Raw genomic sequence first — 26,064 nt, 5'->3', positions numbered from 1 at the left:
GGGGATGCGTTTCAACATCACTGCTAGTTTACACATGCATCCTACTTCTGACACCAGTGTAGCAAATAGTGGGGGGTAACCCGGATTGCTTGACGCAAGAAAAACTTGCTAGCCACAAACTCAATACGGATAGCTTTCTCTTTTGGAGGAGTTTGTAACAGGCATACAAAGGCTTGACTTTTTGCAATAGTTCAATGACTGAGCTAAGCTGAAAAGTGAGGGAAAAGGCATTTGAACAAAACATTGCATTCCGGGATGTGTCCCCTGGTTGGGTTGTTAAAGTCAAGATGGCTGTAAACACCAAACGGAGACGAGAGCATGAAATATGCCTTAAATGAAGTTCCTTACTCTATAAAATCCTTAAAGGGCAACTCCACCACTTTTCAACCTCATTGTCATTATCTTCAGCACAATACATGCACAATACCATTGTCAACATTCACTATATATACAAAAGTATGTGGACACCCCTTCAAATTAGTGGATTCGGCTATTTCAGCCACACCCGTTGCTGACAGGTGTATAAAATCAAGCACACAGCCATGCAATCTCCATGGGAAAAACATTGGCAGTAGAATGGCCTTACTGAAGAGCTCAGTGACTTTCAACATGGCACCATCATAGGATGCCACCTTTCCAACAAGTCAATTTGTCAAATTTCTGCCCTGCTAGAGCTGCCTTGGTCAACTGTAAGTGCAGTTATTGTGAAGTGGAAACGTCCGGGAGCAACAACGGCTCAGCTGCGAAGAGGTAGGCCACACAAGCTCACAGAATGGGACTGCCGAGTGCTAAAGCGCGTAGCGCGTAAAAATCCCTCTGTCCTCGGTTGCAACACTCACTACCGAATTTCAACTGCCTCTGGAAGCAACATCAGCAATATAACTGTTTGTCGGGTGCTTCATGAAATGGGTTTCAATGACCGAGCGGCGGCACAGAAGCCTAAAATCACAATGCGCAATACCAAGCGTCGGCTGGAGTGGTGTAAAGCTCGCTGCCATTGGACTCTGGAGCAGTGGAAAGTCGTTCTCTGGAGTGATGAATCACGCTTCACCATCTGGCAGTCCGACGGATGAATCTGGGTATGGTGGATGCCAGGAGAAAGCTATCTGCCCCAATGCATAGTGCCAACTGTAAAGTTTGTTGGAGGAGGCATAATGGTCTGGGGCTGTTTTTCATGGGTCGCGCTATGCCCCCTTGTTTCAGTGAAGGGAAATCTTAACACTACAGCATACAATGACATTCTAGACGATTCTGTACTTCCAACTTCGTGGCAACAGTTTGGGGAAGGCCCTTTCCTGTTTCAGCATGACAATGCCCCCGTGCACAAAGCGAGGTTCATACAGAAATGGCTTGTCGAGATTGGTGTGGAAGTACTTGTTGTCCACATACTTTTGGTCATGTAGTGTATGTTAAAACGGCGCTTTTGTATGAAAAAATATTTTAAAAACGCTGATTTTCAAACACTGATTCGCGGTGACGTAGGGAGCAAGAAAATACCCTACCTTGGGCTAGAAACTCACTGCAGGTTTTGAAAATCTATGTTTTTTACTTAGAATCCTACCCTAAACAACACAATGTAACTCCAAGTCAATCACACTTCTGTGAAATCAAACTGTCCACTTAGGAAGCAACACTGATTGACAATAAATTTCACATGCTGTTGTGCAAATGGAATAGACAACAGGTGGAAATTATAGGCAATTAGCAAGACACCCCCAATAAAGGAGTGGTTCTGCAGGTGGGGACCACAGACCACTTCTCAGTTCCTATGCTTCCTGGCTGATGTTTTGGTCACTTTTGAATGCTGGCGGTGCTTTCACTCTAGTGGTAGCATGAGACAGAGTCTACAACCCACACAAGTGGCTCAGGTAGTGCAGTTCATCCAGGATGGCACATCAATGCGAGCTGTGGCAAGAAGGTTTGATGTGTCTGTCAGCGTAGTGTCCAGAGCATGGAGGCGCTACCAGGAGACAGGCCAGTACATCAGGAGATGTGGAGGAGGCCGTAGGAGGGCAACAACCCAGCAGCAGGACCGCTACCTCCGCCTTTGTGCAAGGAGGAGCAGGAGGAGCACTGCCAGAGCCCTGCAAAATGACCTCCAGCAGGCCACAAATGTACATGTGTCTGCTCAAACGGTCAGAAACAGACTCCATGAGGGTGGTATGAGGGCCCGACGTCCACAGGTGGGGGTTGTGCTTACAGCCCAACACCGTGCAGGACGTTTGGCATTTGCCAGAGAACACCAAGATTGGCAAATTCGCCACTGGCGCCCTGTGCTCTTCTGAGCACGTGACAGACGTGACAGAGTCTGGAGACGCCGTGGAGAATGTTCTGCTGCCTGCAACATCCTCCAGCATGACCGGTTTGGCGGTGGGTCAGTCATGGTGTGGGGTGGCATTTCTTTGGGGGGCCGCACAGCCCTCCATGTGCTCGCCAGAGGTAGCCTGACTGCCATTAGGTACCGAGATGAGATCCTCAGACCCCTTGTGAGACCATACGCTGGTGCGATTGGCCCTGGGTTCCTCCTAATGCAAGACAATGCTAGACCTCATGTGGCTGGAGTGTGTCAGCAGTTCCTGCAAGAGGAAGGCATTGATGCTATGGACTGGCCCGCCCGTTCCCCAGACCTGAATCCAATTGAGCACATCTGGGACATCATGTTTCGCTCCATCCACCAAAGCCACGTTGCACCACAGACTGTCCAGGAGTTGGCGGATGCTTTAGTCCAGGTCTGGGAGGAGATCCCTCAGGAGACCATCCGCCACCTCATCAGGAGCATGCCCAGGCATTGTAGGGAGGTCATACAGGCACGTGGAGGCCACACACACTACTGAGCCTCATTTTGACTTGTTTTAAGGACATTACATCAAAGTTGGATCAGCCTGTAGTGTGGTTTTACACTTTAATTTTGAGTGTGACTCCAAATCCAGACCTCCATGGGTTGATAAATTGGATTTCCATTGATTATTTTTGTGTGATTCTGTTGTCAGCACATTCAACTATGTAAAGAAAAAAGTATTTAATAAGATTATTTCATTCATTCAGATCTAGGATGTGTTATTTTAGTGTTCCCTTTATTTTTTTGAGCAGTATATATTGAAAGCAGGTGCTTCCACACAGGTGTGGTTTCTTAGTTAATTAAGCAATTAACATCACATCACGCTTAGCGTCATGCAGAGAAATGCCCAGTTCCCCATTATTTTGGCTACCATGGATAGAAGATGAGATCTCAGTGAACAGAGAGGAAGAAGCGAAGAGAAATGGTCCAATCCCATCAAAATCTAGCCATGTGGGAATACTACATTCTGTTTATTAAGCAGACCTCCTGCCTTCTCACCTTTGGGACATCGACTCCCATTGTTAGGGCGGAGACAAGAACATCTCATTATATACATATATATATATTCTGCTTTGAAAGAGGTCTCAAAGGATTATAGTGGAATTAAAGGGTATTTGTGTCTGTCTCAGTCACCAGGCTCAACCCATTTGGACACTTATGGGAGATTCTGGAGTGGTGCCTGAGCAGGGTTTTCCATCAAAACACCAAATGATGGAATTCCTCCCCAAAGAATGGCGTCATATTCCTCCAAAAGATTCCAGACACTTGTACATTTTACATTTTAGTCATTTAGTAGACGCTCTTATCCAGAGCGACTTACAGTAGTGAATGCATACATTTCATTTCATGCATTTTTCTTTGTTTGTACTGTACAATCTATGCCAAGGTGCATTGAAGCTGTTCTTGAAGCTGTTCTGTCAGATTGTGGTGTCCCAACACCCTATAAAGACACTTTATGTTGGTGTTTCCTTTATTTTGGCAGTTGGCATACCTGTACTTTACCTTATATTAAAAGACCCACTAGAGGGCAATGCTGTCCTCATTTCGATGTAATTCCTGCCTAATAGCGGAATGCTTGTTAAGGTTCCCCCTCCGAAGAATGACGCAGACTACTTGCAGGCCTACATATTCACGAATTGTGGGTGGGAAGGAACGTGGTGACTGGTGATTTCCACGTGGAGTGGACAAACATCAACAAATAGGTAACTGACAGCTGTCAGTGTAGCTAGCTAGCACGCTAACCATAGCTAGCTAATGTTGTCTGTTGTTGCTGTTTTTTTTTACTACACCATATTCTAAAGATTAGGCTATTCTGGAGCTGGATTTATCATTAGCATTTAGGGAAACGCATTGCCGCAGACTGAAACCACTATCTTTGACTTCACATTCTATTGTTATCTCTGAAGATTGGGCATCTTCAAAAAGAGACGTGTTTTTCTCCATCGTAATGGACACAGTGCAACCTTTGGTAGGTAGTCATTGTGCAAAGCCAAGTCATATATACATTCATTGAGCAAAGCCAAGTCATATATACAGTCATTGAGTAAAGCCAAATCATATATAAGGTCATTGAAGAAGGCCAAGTCAAATATAAACTCAGCAAACAAAGAAACGTCCTCTCACTGTCAACTGCGTTTATTTTCAGCAAACTTATGTGTAAATATTTGTATGAACACAACAAGATTCAACAACTGAGACATAAACTGAACAAGTTCCACAGAAATTGAATAATGTGTCCCTGAACAAAGGGGGGGGGGGTCAAAAGTAACAGTCAGTATCTGCCACCAGTAGGGCTGGTGGCATTGTCATGCTGGAGGGTCATGTCAGGATGAGCCTGCAGGAAGGGTACCACATGAGGGAGGAGGATGTCTTCGCTGTAACGCACAGTGTTGAGATTGCCTGCAATGACAACAAGCTCAGTCCGATGATGCTGTGACACACCTCCCCAGACCATAACGGACCCTCCACCTTCAAATCGATCCCGCTCCGTAGTACAGGCCTCGGTGTAAAGCTCATTCCTTCGACGATAAACGTGAATCCGACCATCACCCCTGGTGAGACAAAACTGCGACTCGTCAGTGAAGAGCACTTTTTGCCGGTCCTGTCTGGTCCAGTGACAGTGGGTTTATGCCCACAGGCGACATTGTTGCCTGTGATGTCTGGTGAGGACCTGCCTTACAACAGGTCTACAAGCCCTCGGTCCAGCCTCAGACTATTGCGGACAGTCTGAGCACTGATGGAGGGATTGTGCGTTCCTGGTGTAACTCGGGCAGTTGTTGTTGCCATCCTGTACCTGTCCCGCAGGTGTGATTTTCGGATGTACCGATCCTATGCAGGTGTTGTTACACGTGGTCTGCCACTGCGAGGACAATCAGCTGTCCGTCCTGTCTCCCTGTAGCGCTGTCTTATGCGTCTCACATTACATACATTGCAATTTATTGCCCTGGCCAAATCAGCAGTCCTCATGCCTCCTTGCAGCATGCCTAAGGCACGTTCACACAGATGAGCAGGGACCCTGGGCATCTTTCTTTTTGTGTTTTTGGAGTCAGTAGAAAGGCCTCTTTATTGTCCTAAGTTTTCATAACTGTGACCTTAATTGCCTACCGTCTTTAGTCTGTTAGTGTCTTAACGACTGTTCCACAGGTGCATGTTCATTAATTGTTTATGGTTCATTGAACAAGCATGGGAAATAGTGTTTCACAATGAAGCTCTGTGAAGTTATTTGGATTTTTACGAATTATCTTTGAAAGACAAGGTCCTGAAAAAGGGACGTTTCTTTTTTTGCTGAGTTTATGTACTACCGGATCAAGTTCTAATGACATTCACATTCCTCAGTAACATGTGAGTCAACCAAACTTTTATTCTCCTCCAAGGAAACAAGATCCAGGAGTTTAAAGCTGATCTGGAGAGAATTCCAGGAACACGGAGCTGAGAAGCTAATATACTTTTTGCCATGATCCGTTCTGATTTTAGGAACCGTTGAAAGGAAGTAGGACAGAGACCATAACTGGTATTTATTTCCTGTCCTCATTAAAGATGAAAAGCGATAAAGTGTTTTCACAAAGTGGCCTTATAGATCATAGTATTCCAATGTTAAAGCCTACGTAGAGTCAACGAAGACCAGCCAACAGCGCTATAGAGATCACAGTGGTGTGTCTGATGCTTTTGGTTGGTAATAAACCTACATTTGAACGCCATAGATTATCAAGAAGATTTTAGTAAAAACTGTAACTTGGCCTTCAATGTCAACTTGGTAAGCAACTCCACTGTATATCTGGCCATGTGTTTTAGGTTGATGTCCTGCTGAAAGGTGAATTTGTCTCCCAGTGCCTGTTGGAAAGCAAACTGAATCAGGTTTTCCTCTAGGATTTTGCCTGTGCTTAGTTCTATTGTTTCTTTTTATCCTAAAAGACTCCCTGGTCCTTGCCGATGACCAGCATACATTCCCATAACCAGTGATTGACTTGGACTAAAATATGTTCCAGTACTCTTGGTGCCGGTGCTGTTTATATTTAGGTGCAGGAGCTCCACAATACTTTTGAGCTTATATTCTAGAAAAGGAACAGGAGCTCAAGCAGTAGAACATTTGACGTTCCGGTACTCAGCTCCGGTGAGCTCCTGCCCAAGTCAAGCACTGCCCATAACATGATGCAACCACCACCATGCCTGAAAATATGAAGAGTGATACTCTGTGATGTTTTGTGCTGGATTTGCCCCAAACATGACACTAGTCAGTATATAAAGTTCATTTATTTGCCACAATGTTTGCAGTTTTCCTTTAGTGCCTTATTGCAAACAGGATGCATGTTTTGGAATATTTTTATTATGTACAGGCTTCCTTCTTTTCACTCTCATTTAGGTTAGTATTGTGGAGTAACTACAATGTTGTTGATCCACCCTCAGTTTTCTCCTATCACTGCCATTAAACTCTGTAACTGTTTTAGTAAATATTGGCCTCTTGGTTTCTTTCCTCTCCGGCAACTGACTTTGGAAGGATGCCTGTATCTTTTTAGTGACTAGGTGTATTGATACGCCATCCAAAGTGTAATTCAAACTTCATCATGCTCGAAGGGATATTCAATATCTCTTATTTTCCAATAGGTGCTCTTTACAAGGCATTGAAAAACCTCCCTGGTCTTTGTGGTTGAATCTGTGTTTGAAATTCACTGCTCGACTGAGGCACCTTACAAATAATTGTATGTGTGGGGTACTGAGATGAGGGCGTCATTCAGAAATCATGTTAAACACTATTATGGCACAGTGAGTCCATGCAACTTATTATGTGACTTGTTTAGCACATTTTTACTCCTGAACTTAGCTAGATAGCGTTATGGCAAGCCTAAATATCTAGCTAATCGAAAGGTGGGGGACAGACTTTAAAATGACTTACTTGGGTTATGTTCATTAGGCTCTGAACGGTAGTTAACTGACAAACAAGGAATGGCTACCTGGACTTTTTTTATTTAGCTTTCAGTTGCTAAGCGTTTAGACATTTTCCATTGTGTCGCCTAATGAACATGACCCAAGTGTTGCAGTTGATATGTCTATGGTATAGATGTCGTTCTCTTTGTTAATAATGTATTTTCCTACCAACAGCAACAATCATATTGTCCTCGGACCAGACAATGCAAATCTTCCCAAAATATTTCAGATCATCGCTGAAGGGGTCGCCAGCGATTCGGTCAAGAGTGAGGATGAGATTTGCAGGGGCTCGGGGGGAACAGTGGGCGCCGTCGCACAGAGCGCTGCGCTCTCTCCTGTCCTCTCCCCCTCGTCCCGTCATGGTCGCCATCTCTTCTGGCCGCCCTTAGGGTGTCACCAGGGTGACATCACAACCACCTCTCTCGCCGGTGGAGCGGCTGCTCTCTCTGGTGCTGCAGGAGGGGCGGGAGGTGCTTGTGGAGCGGGGGCGGGGCCCACCCTTGGTAGGCCGGATGCTGCGATTCGACGGGCTCTCCATCTGGCTGTAGACCCAGGTCTACTAGAGATGGTGAAGCTGGGGGGCTCTCTGGGAAGTGATCTAGACCCTCCTGCCAATGTCTAGATAGCTGCTTCCTTTATCTTTGTCAGATTCCTTCATGGCCGTCAAAGACAGCCAGAGGTGTCGCTGAAGTGGCCATGGACTTCCCCGCACACACAGCCGGCGGCTGCGGGAGATGAAGTATGGCGCCGGAAATTCTCGACGCCTCTTATATCTCCTCTCCTGACAGCTCAGTCTTACCCGTGGTGAGAGGGGACAGAGAAGCTGCCAAGAGGGCAATATTATTCGCTGCTGCTACAGCCTGGACATCTAGTGCAAAGGACTTCTCTACCAGCTGAGCTGTGAGCCTGTCCTTTGTCGTAGGTAGAGTTGGTTTTCTGGGCGATGGCCAGGAGCTCGTACCCGGGACGAGGTATGCAGCCATGGTGTCCTCGAGCCTGGGGATCCACTGGGGTCGTCTGCCGTCCACTCTGGTGAATGGGGTGTAAGCTTTTGTCGGCTTTCTGGCCATCAAAGGTGACCCCCATGAACCCTCCATATATTTATTGAGCGAGGGCATGGCTGGTGCCAGTGGCACCACCGCCCTTCTTGGTCTAGAGTAGGGGCCGCCCTCCATCATTTCCACTTCCGGGTTGGAGGGAATGGGGGGCAGCGTGATCTCCAGCCGGCCTGCGTAACCGGTGTGAAATGGCTAGCTAGTTAGCGGTGGTGCGCGCTAATAGCGTTTCAATCGGTGACGTCACTCACTCTGAGACCTTGAAGTAGTTGTCCCCTTTGCTCTGCAAGGGCCACGGCTTTTGTAGAGCGATGGGTAACGATGCTTCGAGGGTGGCTGTTGTCTATGTGTGCAGAGGATCCCTGGTTCGATACCAGGTAGGGGCGAGGAGAGGGACGAAACTAAACATTGATGCTGTTGACCCGGATCACTGGTTGCTGTGGAAAAGGAGGTCAAAATTGGGGTGAGTGTAACCGGTGTGAAATGGCTAGCTAGTTAGCGGTGGTGCGCGCTAATAGCGTTTCAATCGGTGACGTCACTCACTCTGAGACCTTGAAGTAGTTGTTCCCCTTGCTCTGCAAGGGATACGGCTTTTGTGGAGCGATGGATAACGATGCTTCGAGGGTGGCTGTTGTCTATGTGTGCAGAGGGTCCCTGGTTTGAGCCCAGGTAGGGGCGAGGAGAGGGACGGAAGCTATACCGTTACACTCGCAGCCCGCTCAATGAGCCCTGGAAAATCCGAGCGCAGAGAGGCCGTTGCGTAGGAGGGGGCTGCTGAAATTTCAGAGCCCGTCTCTTCCTCTCCCAAGGATGAGAAAAACCTTGCACTCTCCATAGGGAGGGGGATTTTTATCAAACTCAGTCAGTGGAGTGGATTGTTCCACTCACTTCCACACCCAAGAAAAATCCACACACTTCCCAATATCCTCGTCTTCTCTAGAGGCGGCATCGTCATATGAAGCCTCAGAACCTGAGGCTAGCACAGAAATGGCGTCCTCTAGAGGGATATCGACCCCTGAAAAAAAGCCCACCACTGCTTCCTCTCCTTTAAAGAAAGGAGGACGTAGCTAGGGCATTCCGGGGGATCTGTGAGGCCGTCCCTAGCGTGCTGTGATCCTAGGCACACAAAACACAAGTCGTGTGAGTCCACAGTCGCCATAGTGGAGCAGCGACACTGAGCTCTTAAAATAGCTTTTGGGTTGGGTGGAAATGGTGTGCTCATTTAGAAGGACGACGTCGAGACTTGGAGATCAACAGCAGGTTTGTCCTGAGACTTACCTTCTCTCTTCTCGGCTTCTTCAGTCCGTCGCTGAAGATAATGGGAGGCTGATTGAGGGGAAGCATCCCCTTATATAGGGACACCTGTACTCCCATTGACTGCAGGTGTGTGCATCATTTTCTCTCAGGCTATTCGCTGCCTAGGCAGCAGGGTAAACCACTAGGAGCAGAGATCCCCTATGGGGTGGAGCTCCACGATATAGAACATGAATCATGATCTGTGGTTGAAAATATGCTGCGTTCAAAACAACTGGGAATTCAAAAAAATACCAGGTCAAACCATGTGCTCTTCAGGTCGGAAAGTCGGAGCTCTAGAAAGAGGCCCGAGTTCCCGAATTGATAGAATTAAATGACCGTTCAAACTGATTTTTTTCCACCAGTTTTTTCAGGGTACCAGTTGTCTTGAACGCACTGAAGTCTGAGATTTCCAAGTTCCAAGCTCTCAGTTGTTTTAAACGTGGCATTAATCTTACATTTCAGCCTAATGACATTCTACCGCGAATGCCAGAAGTGCAGATGACCAGTGTCACTATCAAATCAAATGTTCAATCAAGTCAAATTGAATTTGTCAGGTGCCGAACACAACAGGTGTAGACCTTACCGTGAAATGCTTACTTACGAGCCCTTGACCAACAATGCAGTTCAAGAAATAGAGTTAAAATATTATTTACTAAATAAAGTAAAAAATACAATAAAAAGTAACACAATAAAATAACAAATACGAGGCTATATACAGAGAGTACCGGTACTGAGTCAATGTGCAGGGATACATAAGTCAATAGACTAAAGATGAGCTTCCACCATATTGTTTTCACCTGTCAAGTCTTTCCAATCAGTGCAGGTGAAGGGGACGAGAGGACAGATTTTTAAGCAATTGAGGCAAGCAAACAAATTGAAATCGTGCTTGGTCTAACTACTGTTATGCACCTTATTAAAGTGGCAATCTGCTATTGGTACATACATTTTTGGACTTTTGAATTAATTATATATACATCCATTGATTCTTAAAGACTATAAATTCTGATTGCACTATGAGATTACTTCAACTGTCAACCCCATCAGAACCCAAAATATAAACTTGTTTTATTCCATTGTTTTTAAATGTGTAATTGTAAACAAACACTGTATAGCCTCAAACCATGGCTAAAATGATCATTTTGATATCATGGATGGTGGAGCATCCATAGCTCTGTCTATAAATGTGTGGTTACATTTCTTCAGCCCATCCCTCAGCTGTTTACCAAATCAGTGGTCACCACTTTGTTGTTTGAACTATAGCCTAGATGGTTGTGTTCACACAGGCAGCCCAATTCTGATCTTTTTTTTCACCAATTTGGTCTTCTGACAAATCAGATCAGCTCTGAAAAAGATCTGATGTAAAAAGATCTGTTGTGATTGGTCAAAAGACCAATTAGTGGAAGAACAATCAGAATGCAGCTGCCTGTGTAAACTGTGTTATCTCATGCTGTTTAGTTTCGCTTTCTCTTTGCTATTAGAACAGATCACTTCAAGCCACAACTGCAATACAGTCAACAGAAAATAATCCCATAGCTGCAGGGTAAGTCTACTTTTGTGATCATTTAATATTCTATGTCTACAACAGGAATAAAACAGTACACATGGTTAAGTGGAAACTGGTAGTGCAGAATTTAATGGAATGTTTTTTAGATTAGAGTAATTCTATGAATGTAGAATAAGAACAGAGGCAGTAAGAACATTTACAATAACACATTGCTTTCACTTTCTAATTCCAAGAAATCACTGGTTCAGTGGAAGGACTGAGGTGGTTAAGTACTCTAGAGCTGGATATTGTGAAAGATTAGAGCAAAAAAGTTACTGTTTAGAATGTGGAATTGCCTCACACTGCTGTACACAGTTTGTACTGTAGAGAAATATATTTTATGTTCATGGTTTGCACACTGGTTGTAGTTTTCCTGTCCTGAATTTATCTATCTAGACTAATAAACCCCTTTGTCTGTTCATTCACTTTCTATAGATCCATGTTTGAACGCAGACGTAATTTTCAACAGGGCTCTTTCGTGTAATTTCAGATTTTCATAAAGTGTGCACTATAAAGTAAATGGTTAAACCTACAATACTCAAATCTGTCCGAACTATGAAGTAAATATCCATTGTGCCAAAATAATGTATACTTTAATCAATGACCATTTTGACCTTCCTCTTTCATGTCTGTTTAAAATCAGTGGCACAGAATATGAAGTACTACACAGTTGAGACTGGCAATACTTTGGATTCTCATATTCAGTTTATGAGTCAAGTCAACAAGACCACAAGATGTTTTACGGAAGTCGAGTTGCCAGTGGAGAGTGATGTCATCCTGGCTTTCTGTCCCATCGTCTCCCGCGCCGGGACTAATATTGAAGCAGCACTGCAACAGATTCCAAGTACAGTAACTCATCCCAAATATGACTTCCCAAGCAATGTTATTTCCTTCCATACCAGATATTCTCTTTCCACACCAGATTTACTCAATGTGCCAACAGCATAAATTACATTTCTAAATAGTTTATTTGAGAGGATTATTGGTTTATTTTGACATATTCCCTCATTCTCTTGACAGCTGGTAAAAATGTAATTCTGGTAGTGCTGCATCACAACTTCAACCCAGACTCCACTGTACCTGACAGCAGCAGACTAGTGACCAGAAGTGATGTAATACTCAGTGGACTGTCTGTTCCATGAGAACCAGGGAGGACTACTGGACTGTCCTCGCAATGATGCAGCAGTCAAACAGATTAGGCAGAAGCTTGACATGGTATGATGTCAATTAATCATAATTTTGAATACAGCATCTCTGTATTTGATGTACTCATTGTTCCTCTCCTTTTTTTACAGACAAGAAATCGTGGCTGTGTAGCTAGGAGACGAAACTTAGTAATGGTATGTCAAATCATTGCAAATGATAAAAGTAACTATATGTAACATCTGTCTTCAGAAATGGACCAAGGCGCAGCGGGAATGTGGATACTCATAGTTTAATAAACTTAAGTAAAGCATCCACAGGCAAAAACAATACTCACGACGACAGGAACAGTCTTACAGGCACACAAAACGCAATGCAAGAACAACTACCCACAACCCCAAAGAATATATAGGACTCCCAATCAAAGGCAACTCAACACACCTGCCTTCAATTGGGAGTCCAATCACCAACACAACCATTCACACACACAAAAAACCCTGCCACATCCTGACCAAAACTAACACCATTACGCCCTCTGCTGGTCAGGACGTGACAGTACCCCCCCCTCAAGGTGCAGACCCCGGAATGCACCTAAAAGAAAAAACAAACCCCCAAACAACAAAAAATATCCCCCTAAACAATAAGGGAGGCACTGTGCTACGCCCTCCCTCCCCAACCCACCTCTCCTGGAGGTGGCTCAGGTGCAGGACGTGGACCTCGCTCCACTTCGGTGGCACCGATACCTGCGCCGGGCAGACGGGCCACTCGGGCTGACCCTGGCAGACGGACCACTCGGGCTGGGCCGGAGGACAGGCGGGCCACTCGGGCTGGGCCGGAGGACAGGCCGGCCACTCGGGCTGGGCCGGAGGACAGGCGGGCCACCCTTGCAGACCCGGGCAGGCGGGCACCTCTGGCAGCTCCGGGCGGTCGGGCCGCTTTGGCCGCTCCGGGCGGTCGGGCCGCTCTGGCCGCTCCGGGCGGGCGGGCGGCTCTGGCGGCTCCTGACGGGCGGGCGGCTCTGGCGGCTCCTGACGGGCGGGCGGCTCTGGCGGCTCCTGACGGGCGGGCGGCTCTGGCGGCTCCTGACGGGCGGGCGGCTCTGGCGGCTCCTGACGGGCGGGCGGCTCTGGCGGCTCCTGACGGGCGGGCGGCTCTGGCGGCTCCTGACGGGCGGGCGGCTCTGGCGACTCTTGACGGGCGGGCGGCTCTGGCGACTCTTGACGGGCGGGCGGCTCTGGCGACTCTTGACTGGCGGGCGGCCCTGGCGACTCTTGACTGGCGGGCGGCCCTGGCGACTCTTGACTGGCGGGCGGCCCTGGCGACTCTTGACTGGCGAGGCTGGGCTGACACACTAGACGCCTGATGCGTGGGGCTGGTACTGGACGTGCCAGCCTGGAGACACGCACCTCCATGCTAGTGCGTATAGCGGGAAACACCGGACCGTCGAGGCGCACTGGCGGTCTTGAGCGCTGGGTTGGCATCACCCCTTCCGGCTCGATGCTCACCTCACCCTGGCACATGCGGGGCGCTGGTACAGGGCGGACTGGCCTGTGCGTAGGTATAGACGAGATGGTGCGTACCTCAGCGTAACATGGCGCCCTCCACCTCATACGCACCTCCCTGTAATCACGGGTAACTGGCTTACGGCTCTTCCTTGGCCTGGCCAAACTACCCGTGTGCCCCCCCCAAAAGATTTCTTGGGGGTGCCTCTCCGGTTTCCTCGCCAGCCGTGTTCCAGCATAACGTTCGCTCCCTTCTCCTGCTGCCTCCGCTCTTCTCAGTGCTTCCACCTGTTCCCATGGGAGGCGATCCCTTCCGGCCAGGATCTCTTCCCAGGTGTAGGATCCCTTGCCATCCAGGATGTCCTCCCATGTCCATTCATCCACCCGATGCTCCTTCCTCTTCCGCTGCTTGGTCCTTTTGTGGTGGGTAGTTCTGTAACATCTGTCTTCAGAAATGGACCAAGGCGCAGCGGGAATGTGGATACTCATACTCACGACGACAGGAACAGTCTTACAGGCACACAAAACGCAATGCAAGAACAACTACCCACAACCCCAAAGAAAAACACACACTACTATATAGGACTCCCAATCAAAGGCAACTCAACACACCTGCCTTCAAATGGGAGTCCAATCACCAACACAACCATTCACACACACAAAAAACCCTGCCACATCCTGACTAAAACTAACACTATTACGCCCTCTGCTGGTCAGGACGTTACACTATACATCAGTAACTACTATAATGAACAAAAATATAAACAATGCAACCATTTTAAAAAATGTACTGAGTTACAATTCATATAAGGAAATCAGTCAATTGAAATAAATTCATTAAGTCCTAATCTATGGATTTTACATTAATGTTCAAAGATACCTTAAAAAAGGTAGGGTGTGGATCAGAAAACCAGTCAGTCTGGTGTAACCACCATTTTCCTCATGTAGCTCAACACATCTTCACATAGAGTTGATCAGGCTGTTGATTGTGGCCTGTGGAATGTTGTCCCACTCCTCTTCAATGGCTGTGCGAAGTTGCTGGATATTCTCGGGAACTGGAACACGCTGTTCTACACGTCGATCTAGAGCATCCCAAACATGCTCAATGGGTGACATGTCTGGTGAGTATGCAGGCCATGGATGAACTGGGATACTTTCAGCTTCCAGTAATTGTGTACAGATCCTTGCGACATGGGGCAGTGCATTATGCTGAAACATGAGGTGATTGCGGCAGATGAATTGCACAAAATGGGCCTCAGGATCTCGTCACGGTATATTTGTGCATTAAAATTGCCATTGATAAAATGCAATTGTGTTCGTTGTCCGTAGCTTATGCCTGTCCATAACCCCGCCACCATGGGGCACTGTATTTACACTGTGAACAGAGTGGCCATCGAAGGTGAGAATTTGCCCGCTGAAGTCGGTTACGACGCTGAACTGCAGTAAGATCAAGACCCTGGTGAGGACGACGAACACGCAGATGAGCTTCGCTGAGACAGTTTCTGAAATTCTTTGGTTGTGCAAACCCACAGTTTCATCAGCTGTCTGGGTGGCTGGTTTTAGACGGTCCTGCAGGTGAAGAAGCTGGATGTGGAGGTCCTAGGCTTGCGTGGTTACAGGTAGTCTGCAGTTGTGAGGCCGGTTGGACGTACTGCCAAATTCTCTAAAACAACGTTTGAGGCGGCTTTTGGTAGAGAAATGAACATTAAATTCTATGGCATTCCTGCAGTCAGCATGCCAATTGCACACTCCCTCAAAACCTGAGACATCTGTGGCATTGTGTTATGTGACAACTGCACATTTTAAAGTGACATTTTATTGTCCTCAGTACATCTGCATCTGTGTAATGATCGTGCGGTTTAATCAGCTTCTTGATATGCCAGGTGGATGGATTATCTTGGCAAAGGAGAAATGCTCACTAATAGGAATGTAAACACATTTGTGCTCAAAATCTGAGAGAAATGAGCCTTTTGTGCATATGGAACATTTCTGGGATCTTTTATTTCAGCTCATGAAACATTGGACCATCACTTTACATGTTGCGTTTATATTTTTGTTTAGTGTTTATTAAATATCTTCCTGTCTAGTGTTGGGGATACATGTTCCATAATGTAACTATTTAGAGCAAAGTCAGAACTGCAGTGTATCTCTGATGCAGATAGGTCACTTTCAAATCATTATTTTATTTCCAGTGTTTACGGTCTTTATGCTGCATCTGCCCTTGCGGGATGGGGCTCAACGCAGGCAAAAGTAGGTTCCAGTAGTTTTAAAGCATTCATTAATATCGCCATTGTAATTACAGTTATCATCACGGGTCAAATCAGCACTAACATCTTGTGTTTTATGTTTCCTAATCTTTTCAAGATCGACGTCACTCTGCTAGACCTCGTTCCAGAAATGAAGACGATTCACTTTTGGCCCAACCATGAACACGTGATAATATTTAGTGTGATTTCTGTAAAAGTGATTATCAACATCTTCAATTGCATGTAATTTAGGCCTAGTTTAAAAAGTAAAGATCATTTACAGTGGTAATGTATGGAATTATGCCTGGCTGTATCAATGTAACAATAATATGGAAATAATAAAGAAGAAACAGGATCTGTGGAAGGGCACGAGTCTCAACATCACTGGTTATACCCTAGAGTCTATGCGTTAATCTAAGTAACAAAAATTATATATATTTCATGAGCTTTCTTATCTATTATATATAGGACAGACACTTCAAAACCTTATTTCTTATGATTTCTTTTTTTACTGTCTTTTTTTGTGCCATTTATGAATGTGTTATTCAATGCGTTTCTATAGGCTATAGTAATAAAGGCCAAATTCTATATTTTATCAAATAATTAAACAAAAATATGATATACCTAAAGGGGTCCCCCCCCCCTCCAGCTTAGACGTTTAAGAATGAAAATGTTAGTACATGTATCCCACTTCTGACACCGGTGCAGTAATTCGTGGCGGAACCCGGGTTGCCTGACTCAAGGAACACTTGATAGCCACAATTTTAATAGGGACAGCTATGTATTTTGGAGGCGTTTGTAACATGCATACAAAGGCTGCACTATTTTTGCAGTAGCTCAATGACTGAACTGAGCTCGAAAGTGAGGGAAAAGGCTTTTGAACAAAACATTCCGACCGCAACATTGCATTCTGGGACGTGTCCCTTGCTCGGGTTGTTGAAGTCAAGATGGCTGTAAACACCAAACAGAGACTAGAGCATGAAATAGGCCTTAAATGAAGTTCCTTATTCAATAAAATCGCCCATCACCGTCAAGAGCCTTTAGCAGTAACATAACGTTTTGTTGAAAATTTATCCAACCTGTGGAGAAAGTGTTCATTCATACAGTTACACAGGATCACGAGCAACTGCGGGAGAAAGTCTCGTATGAATTCCGACGAGAGGGACTGTGAGCTACCACAGGCCGAGACATCCCCTGCAGGAGGATACGACAGGTCGGCATGGAGATAAATAGAGTGTCGTGGTTTGGAGAAGGATGCATGTTTTTGTATCTTAGCAATACAATGTTTCCCAACTTCTGGTTTCTGGCTAGCTAGCTATGTAACTGACATGTAAAATGAAGTAAACGTGCAACATTCCTGCAGATTTTCAGTTATGTAGGTCGCTAGTTAACGTAGCCCTCTAGCTAGGCTAGGCCTGAAAAGTGAATTTAGCAACCGCTAGTTGGCTAGCTAGTAATGCTACTTAGTTAGTTATTAACGTAACTGTTAGGTAGTTAGTTCGTTTGCTGTTCTGATTTCACGTTAACGTACAGTTACGACGATGTATTGCTGAATTGTAACTATGTTACCTAAAACATTAACTAGTTAGCTCACTGTTGTATTATCGGCTGTCTTATCACCTGGACGACTTTGCCTAGCTACTTAGTAAGCAAGCTGCACGGTCACCACTCTGTCTGCGTTAGCTAGCTAGTCAACGTTAGCTACTTGTGTCGGTCTTAGAATATTTATATTCGCTGTTCCTATAGCCATTTCATCATCAGTCAGAAATGTTTACATTAACCTAAGATTAACTAGCGTTCACTTACTGATAGTTGTTGTGGCGGCTATCTTAACTAGCTAGCTAACACTATAGTAGTAAAATTCGTTTCACTCACTAGACGAGTTAGTTAATTTCTCTGCTATAGCTAGCTGTAGTAGGTAGGCTAGATGGTTCTGTCAACAGATTTAGCTACATATTCCTGACCTATGCTCTTGATGTGTTTGTTTAGAATACAAGAGGAGTCTCACATAGAAAACACTGAAGCAAGCCGAATGTAAGTTTATTTTAAGTTGTCAGTCATGTCATTCTGTGATTAACATACAGTAGCTAGCTACAGTACAGTAGCTAGCTACAGTACAGTAAGTTAATTTAGTCACCTACCTCAGAACATGTTAATTAACTATCTATGGAATGCTAATATTTAATATCTCCCTCCTTTCACTAACCAATGAATGTACACAGTCATTCTATCAAATTGTCACCATCCATGCACCTTCATATTAATAATTTTCCTCTTTGGCTTCCACACACCATCCCTCCTGCATGGTCTGCTGACAAGAGCAGGCACACAGTGGATGCTGAGTCCACAAGTTCCCAATGAAAATTTACTTTTTCGTTCTTAAATGTTTATGGGCTTATCTCATTTCCAATGTAGACCACATTGATATTTATAAATGACATTAAGTTCCCTTTGTTTTTCGTTTTTTTTAATGTTTACCACTTTGGATGTTGATAAGACTGATTTCAGTGCTGTTTTGATTGAGACTTGCAGCCATGAGTTTCATAACTCTCCATGCTTCCAATCTGAACGGCCTCCAATTCAGGAAGCGAGCAGCCGCCAAGCATCTAATAGAGCGCTACTACCACCAGTTAACGGAGGGCTGTGGAAATGACTCCTGCTCGAACGCGTGGTGCTCCTCGTCCCGGGGCTCCCACCGCTTGGACAACAATGCAGCCGCCGTCAAGGCCCTGGAGCTGTACAAGATCAATGCCAAACTGTGTGACCCACACCCCTCCAAGAAAGGCACCACAATGAACCATTGTGTAAGGGACGACTTCAAAGGTGTGTTGGCATAAGTGACTCATTCGTGCATCAATACTTTTCGGAGTGTTTCAATTGTAGTGCAGAATTTCAGAATCAGACTGTCGATCTTAACTGAAACCGTTAACTTTTTAGCCATAACTGGATATTACATATGCTGCATTAATTAACTGTATTACATTGATGTTTTCCAGATGTGAATTACCTAACAGAGGAGAAAGTGTATGAGATCCTACACATGTGTGGAGAGAAGGAGGACTACTCCCCTCTGATCCGGGTCATAGGACGGGTGTTCTCCAGCGCAGAGGGTCTGGTGCAGAGTTTCCGCCGGTCCAAACCACCCACCAAGGAGGAGCTCAAGTCCCTCCAGAGCAAGGACGAGGACAAAGACGAGGACGAGGAGGAAGCGGCCGCCTGCTCCGCTGCTGCTATGGAAGAGGACTCGCCCGGTTCCTCATCCCGGTTAGACGGCGCTGCATCAGGGGACAATGATGTGGGGAAGCTGGGTCCTGACGAGGTGTCTGTGGACATCGACGCGGTCAGGAGGGTCTACCAGAGACTGCTGTCCAACGATAAGATCGAAGCTGCCTTCCTCAACGCACTGGTCTACCTGTCGCCCAACGTGGAATGTGACCTGACGTACCACAACGTCTACTCCCGGGACCCCAACTACCTGAACTTGTTTGTGGTGGTGATGGAGAACAGTAACCTCCACAGCCCAGACTACCTGGAGATCGCCCTGCCCCAGTTCTGCAGGGCCATGAGCAAGCTGCCCCTACCCGCGCTGGCCAAGCTGGCCCGCCTGTGGTCTCACTACAGTGCTGAGCAGATCCACCGCATAATGGAGACCTTCCAGCAGCTCATCACCTACAAGGTAGCTAGATTCTCTTGGTATTTTGTATTTTCTTTTTTTCGGCCTACATAGAGCTATGAGATTCCTCTGTAATGAAAAGCACTATACAAATTAAATGTATTGTTATTTTAATTACAAAGGTGGTCAGCAATGAGTTCAACAGCCGCAACCTGGTGAACGACGACGATGCAGTGGTGGCAGCCACCAAGTGCTTGAAGATCGTCTACTATGCAAATGTCATGGGAGGGGAGGTGGACACGGAGCACAATGAAGAGGAGGACGATGAGCCCATCCCTGAGTCCAGCGAGTTGACGCTGCAGGAGCTGCTGGGCGAGGAGAGGAGAAACAAGAAGGGCCCCCGGGTGGACCCCCTGGAGACTGAGCTTACCATCCGGACGTCCGACAGCCGGCGGCCCCTCATCCCCTTCCAGGAGTTTGTCAACGAGCCCCTGAATGAAGTCCTAGAGATGGACAAGGACTACACGTTCTTTAAAGTGGAGACGGAGAACAAGTTCTCCTTCATGACGTGTCCGTTCATCCTCAACGCCGTGACCAAGAACCTGGGCCTGTACTACGACAACCGCATCCGCATGTACAGCGAGCGACGCATCACTGTACTCTACAGCCTGGTGCAGGGACAGCAGCTCAACCCCTACCTGAGGCTTAAAGTACGCCGAGACCACATCATCGATGATGCCCTCGTCAGGGTAAGTCCAAGGCCCTGTTTAGTTTCTCCCACCCCGAAGTGTGCACTTGTTTCGTCTACTCCCCCTCAAGGATTTAAAAGCATTGGAGTGGTGTTTGTATTGACTGGAGAGTGTCCACTATATTCCACACACTAGTCTTAGATCATTCTTTTAATTCTGTTCTTGCTGTTAGCTTGAGATGATCGCCATGGAGAATCCTGCAGACTTGAAGAAGCAGTTGTATGTGGAGTTTGAAGGAGAGCAAGGTGTAGATGAAGGAGGGGTTTCCAAAGAGTTCTTTCAGCTCGTCGTGGAGGAGATCTTCAACCCAGATATTGGTGAGAAACCAAGTCGTCAGTGGGTCGATACGTTGCTGAACCGTCACTGTGAGACTGGGATTGGATGTGGTTGGTTTGTGTTGTGTTTTATAAAGGTCCTCATCGTTACTGCAGTGGATGTGGTTGGTTTGTGTTGTATATTGTGAAGGTTGATCCTTGTCCTTAACACGGCTTCCTTCTCCTCAGGAATGTTTGCGTACGACGAGCGCACCAAGATGTTCTGGTTCAACCCATCGTCGTTTGAGAACGAGGGTCAGTTCACGCTGATCGGCATCGTCCTTGGCCTGGCCATCTACAACAACTGCATCCTGGACGTTCACTTCCCCATGGTGGTCTACAGAAAGCTCATGGGCAAGAAAGGAACCTTCCGGGACCTCGCAGACTCCAATCCGGTTAGTATTTGAAGTCCTGTTTATTAATAAAATTAGCTTAATGATTTTCATCTCCAGAGTGGTATTTAAACCTTTGTGCTGCGACATGGCTGTAGACTCCTATGGCGTTACATAGCAATTTATTTCAGGGCAATATAGACTTTAACAGCTAAATACCATTGAAATGGTGGTATGTACGAAGGTGTTATTGATAACGTGTTTCTGTCTGCTCTCCCCTGTGTCCTGTTGTCTGTGTGCAGGTTCTGTACCAGAGTCTGAAGGAGTTGTTAGAGTACGAGGGTAGTGTGGAGGAGGACATGATGATCACCTTCCAGATATCCCAGACGGACCTGTTCGGAAACCCCCTCATGTACAATTTAAGGGAAAATGGTGATCAAATTCCAGTCACCAACGAGAACAGAAAAGTGAGTTTCAAGAATTTGTGGAGAAAATGATTTCACTCAAAATCATGCTTTTAGACATTTTAATTATTAGGGTTTTTCTATTTTAGATGTAGCTTATTTGACCAGTGGGGTTGAATAGAGTATGAGGTAGCGTTCCGTTCAGAGAATCATGCCGTTGTTTCATCTTGTGGTCGACAGGAGTTTGTAGCTCAGTATGCAGAGTACATGCTGAATAAGAGCGTTGAGAAGCAGTTCAAAGCCTTCAGAAGAGGTTTTCACATGGTCACTAACGAGTCCCCGCTGAAATATTTATTCCGGCCAGAGGAAATCGAGCTGCTCATCTGTGGAAGCAGGGTAAGCTGTAGAAAAGAGAATTTAGTCGTTTGTATTTATTTTTCAGTGATTTTTAAATATGATTTTAACTCCATAACTCCATATCACACACAGAACCTAGACTTTCAAGCACTTGAAGAAACGACAGAATACGATGGCGGCTACAGCAGAGATTCACGCATCATTAAGTAAGGGATTGCTTTATTTTTGTGTGTGTGTGTGTGTGTGTGTGTGTGTGTGTGGAGGTGATTGACCATTATTTCAAAAGGGACTTGACTGGAGAAAGGACAGTCCAAACATTTTGAAGTTCAACGATTTGATCTGCTGCTGACATCAGGGACAGTGACCCAAAACCCTGAATATGACACTAATATAAAGCCTCGTCTGTACTTGACCCACCAGGGAGTTCTGGGAGACGCTGCACTCGTTTGCTGAGGAGCAGAAGAGGCTGTTCCTGCAGTTCACCACGGGCACAGACAGAGCCCCTGTCGGAGGCCTGGGAAAGCTCAAGATGATCATCGCCAAGAACGGCCCCGACACAGACAGGTGAGGATGTCTTCCTTCTGCAGCCCACAGAGCTCACTCGCATCACTTTGGAAACATGCAACTAGCAAATGTGTTTGCTATAACCATGTACTTTGCATGCATTTGGTTTGAGGGGAAATTGATGAATTGGCTTCAGACTACAGTGGAACTTCAAGGTAATCCCATTTCAAATGAATGGCCTGTTGACCTTAGCAATTGGAATGGACTTTGACCCCTTCCCTCTCCTCTGCCCCTTTCTGCAGGTTACCCACATCTCACACCTGCTTCAACGTGCTGCTGCTCCCAGAGTACGACACCAAGGAGAAGCTGAGAGAGAGACTGCTCAAAGCCATCCTCTATGCCAAAGGGTTTGGCATGCTCTGAGGCCATGGCTGCCACACTGAAAAAGGACTCCTTTTCACAATCTCCCTCCTTCCCCCATATCAGAAAAAAATAACGAAAGATCACCAACCAACACAAAATTGTTTAAGATTCGAGATGAGAAAATCCGAAAATCAACACAATGGTTCATCTAAAGGTAGAGCGCTCTAGTAGTCGAGTTTGTCCGTGCCAGCGTCCCGATCTCTTGGAGCAGCTTCATTGAACTTCATGTGATCAAACGTACGTTTCCTTTCCCACGTTGTGTGAATGTGTTCTGAACGCATCCTTTATCTTATTTGATTATGTACAGAGGATTGTTTTCCCCCTTACTATTTATTTTAAGGTTGAAATCGGTTATTTTGATGCTTGACTGTATTAACACCTTTTTTTGTTGGGAAAGGGGAGGGCTGGGATTATTTAATAATCTGGATTGTGACAATGACAATGTAGAAACCTTTTACCATTTGTGAGACAGAAAAGGCTGCATCCATTCATGCATCGCAGTCCTCATTGCAGTCTGTTACTTTGCGATCGTTCGGTAGCATCGCTGTAGTCAGATGCTGATGTGACGAGGGAAACCGTGAGCTCTTGGAGTGTATATGATGTCCTGCCACCCCCCCACACCTTCCATATTATTTAGCCAATCGAACCAGACTCCGTTTTTTTATGGAAGTGTTTGGAACTTGGGAAGTAATTTCATTCAGACAGCATCTTCAGAAAATGTTTACCTTGACCATCTGTCCTAAATGACACCCTATTCCCTATCTATTGTTCTACTGTTGACTAGGGCCCATTAGGGTGCCATTTGGGACACATGCCATTATTTTCACCATTGGAGCACTGAGAGTAGACTGAAACTTTGTCGGAGCTGTTGTAAGTGCACTTAGACATTTTCAGAATGTTTATTTTTTTTGGCCACAAGTACATGATTGTTCTCAAATATTTTTTTTCTAAAGTCTTCCTGTGTTGCCCTTGTCTAACCGGTATTATATTGTAATCCTCAGTACATTTATATAATCAGAATAGCATTTATTCTGGTTGTCTACACTTCTAGAAGACCAACCCCAAATATGTCCCAGGTTTAGCTAGGGCATCTTCCTTTTAGAATCCAGGCATTTTGTACTAAATGAAATGTCTATAGACATTTGCCAAGTGTTACTTACAAATCTTTGCTCTCCAGTGATCCTCTTCAGCGATCTAGATTTGTCTCCGGGTAGAAAATAACTTACGACAGACCTTTTTTAAATTGTTAATTTTTGATTTGGAAAAGCTAGCTGTGAAAATTCCTTCAGCACAGTAAACAGTTGATTTGTTTCTTTGTCTTTTAGTTTCTGGACAATTCCATAGGGATGTAATCACTGCTTAGGATTGTCAATGGATCCTGAATCCTGATGCCGTCTTTCAGTCTGTCGGGGCGTAAGCAGTCAGTCAGCTCGCAGTAATGCCACTTAACAACGGTGCTCGGCTGCTTGTGAAGAACCTGCCCCAACAAATATATTTCAGATATTGTGGCCTGAGCCTTCCCCTCCATCGCTTCTTTGGGTTTCTGCTGTACCTCGTTTATTTGTATCTCTGTTTTGTACTGCTGAAGTTGCTGCTCGCCTGTACATTTAAAAGGACTCCAGGGCCCAGAGAATGGAACACTTTCACCCTGGTCTTGGAATGGAAGCAGTCAGATTATAGATTGGTTTGAATTAACTGTTACCTTTAAAAAAAAAAACATGTAATTGATAAAAAGGCTTAAAATCAAGTGTTGTGAAAACATGCTAAATAAAAGTGACTGCTTTTTTCCAACTTGTACTTGGTGAAGAGTTAATTTAAACATGCGAACAGATGGATTTGTAAGACTTTTGAACATTGTTTGTATCATTTATGATTCTGAAGTACTTTTCCACTTTTTTACTGTCTCGTGAAGTTAATCAAGACATGTTAATTTATTCAACACCATACATTCAGTCGATTGGCTTAAAAGAGCTGAGTTGTTCAACCTCTGAAAAGAGAGAACATATTACTGAAAGTTCAAATAAATACGTTTGCATTTGATTTTACAGTTTAAGCTTCTTAGTTTTAACAAGTACAGTACACTCTGAGTTTAAGTGAAAATGACTTGGAAATGATAGTAAACCATAATGTCCATTGCAACTGACCTAGACATTTCAAAAGCACACCAGCAGCAAAATTCAACTACCAGTATCTTTTGGATTCAAATACAGACCAATTTTGGATAATTTGTATTTATTACAAAATAAAAACCTTTTGGTATCACTTTAAACCTATCAAACAAGCAGTACAAATAACTAAACTCAGCAAAAAAAGAAATGTCCCTTTTTCAGGACCCTGTCTTTCAAAGAATTTGTAAAGATCCAAATAACTTCACAGATCTTCATTGTAAAAGTTTAAACACTGTTTCCCATGCTTGTTCAATGAACCATAATCAATTAATGAACATGCACCTGTGGAACTGTCTAAGACACTAACAGCTTACACACGGTAGGCAATTAAGGTTATAGTTATGAAAACTTAGAATACCAAAGAGGCCCTTCTACTGACTCTGAAAAACACCAAAAGAAAGATGCCCAGAGTCCCTGCTCATCTGTGTGAACGTGCCTTAGGCATGCTGCAAGGAGGCATGAGGACTGCACATATGGCCAGGGCAATAAATTGCAATGTCCGTACTGTGAGACGCCTAAGACAGCGCTACAGGGCTACAGGACGGACAGCTGATCGTCCTCTCAGTGGCAGAACATGTGTAACAACACCTGCACAGGATCGGTACAACCGAACATCACACTTACGGGACAGGTACAGGATGGCAACAACAACTGCCTGAGTTACACCAGGAATGCACAATCGCTCCATCAGTGCTCAGACTGTCTGCAATAGGCTGGATGAGGGCTTGTAGACCTGTTGTAAGGCAGGTCCTCACCAGACATCACCGGCAACAACGTCGCCTATGGGCACAAACCCACCGTCACTGGACCGGACAGGACTGGCAAAAAGTGCACTTCACTGACGAGTCGCGGTTTTGTCTCACCAGGGGTGATGGTCGGATTCGCGTTTATCGTCGAAGGAATGAGCGTTACACCGAGGCCTGTACTCTGGAGCGGGATCGATTTGGAGATGGATGGTCCGTCATGGTCTGGGGCGGTGTGTTACAGCATAATCGGACTGAGCTTGTTGTCATTGCAGGCAATCTCAATGCTGTGTGTTACAGGGAAGACATCCTCCTCCCTCATGTGGTACCCTTCCTGCAGGCTCATCCTGACATGACCCTCCAGCATGACAATGCCACCAGCCATACTGCTCGTTCTGTGCGTGATTTCCT

At 45.5% G+C, this 26,064-nt stretch overlaps 1 protein-coding gene and 1 long non-coding RNA gene across 3 annotated transcripts; both read left to right on the top strand.

The window, feature by feature from the left end:
• Positions 1-10,872: 10,872 nt before the first annotated feature.
• On the top strand, positions 10,873-16,410 carry LOC145861371 (uncharacterized). Its single transcript, XR_014381136.1, has 6 exons — positions 10,873-11,152; positions 11,799-11,999; positions 12,176-12,370; positions 12,451-12,495; positions 15,993-16,050; positions 16,165-16,410. It is a non-coding gene; the product is annotated as an uncharacterized LOC145861371 (long non-coding RNA).
• A 535-nt stretch (positions 16,411-16,945) lies between these two features.
• Positions 16,946-24,533, top strand: LOC106592393 (ubiquitin-protein ligase E3A). 2 transcript variants are annotated; one of them, XM_014183730.3, is made up of 12 exons: positions 16,946-17,259; positions 18,036-18,080; positions 18,631-18,869; positions 19,043-19,722; positions 19,842-20,408; positions 20,581-20,725; positions 20,912-21,117; positions 21,357-21,521; positions 21,699-21,854; positions 21,948-22,021; positions 22,236-22,379; positions 22,622-24,533. In XM_014183730.3, exons 1-12 carry the CDS (start codon positions 17,192-17,194, stop codon positions 22,740-22,742), a joined length of 2,610 nt encoding a protein of 869 aa, XP_014039205.1. In that variant the 5' UTR covers positions 16,946-17,191; the 3' UTR covers positions 22,743-24,533. The 2 variants fall into 2 exon arrangements, with proteins under 2 accessions (XP_014039205.1, XP_045555186.1); XM_045699230.2 differs by lacking the exon at positions 16,946-17,259 and adding an exon at positions 17,291-17,691.
• The last annotated feature ends 1,531 nt before the right edge of the window (positions 24,534-26,064 follow it).

This window comes from Salmo salar, chromosome 17, assembly GCF_965601325.2.
Source record: "Salmo salar chromosome 17, fSalSal1, whole genome shotgun sequence".
Taxonomy (NCBI): Eukaryota; Metazoa; Chordata; class Actinopteri; order Salmoniformes; family Salmonidae; genus Salmo; species Salmo salar.
Note: the sequence above shows the minus strand (reverse complement) of the source record. Positions and strands in the feature narration are given on the sequence as shown.

Bases quoted from the DNA above. Each gene is read 5' to 3' on its own strand.
- LOC106592393 (XM_014183730.3), top strand. From the start codon at position 17,192: ATGAATTCCGACGAGAGGGACTGTGAGCTACCACAGGCCGAGACATCC. The intron at 17,260-18,035 runs GTCGGCATGGAG...GTGTTTGTTTAG, and splicing joins CCTGCAGGAGGATACGACAG to AATACAAGAGGAGTCTCACA. The intron at 22,380-22,621 runs GTGAGGATGTCT...CCCTTTCTGCAG, and splicing joins AACGGCCCCGACACAGACAG to GTTACCCACATCTCACACCT.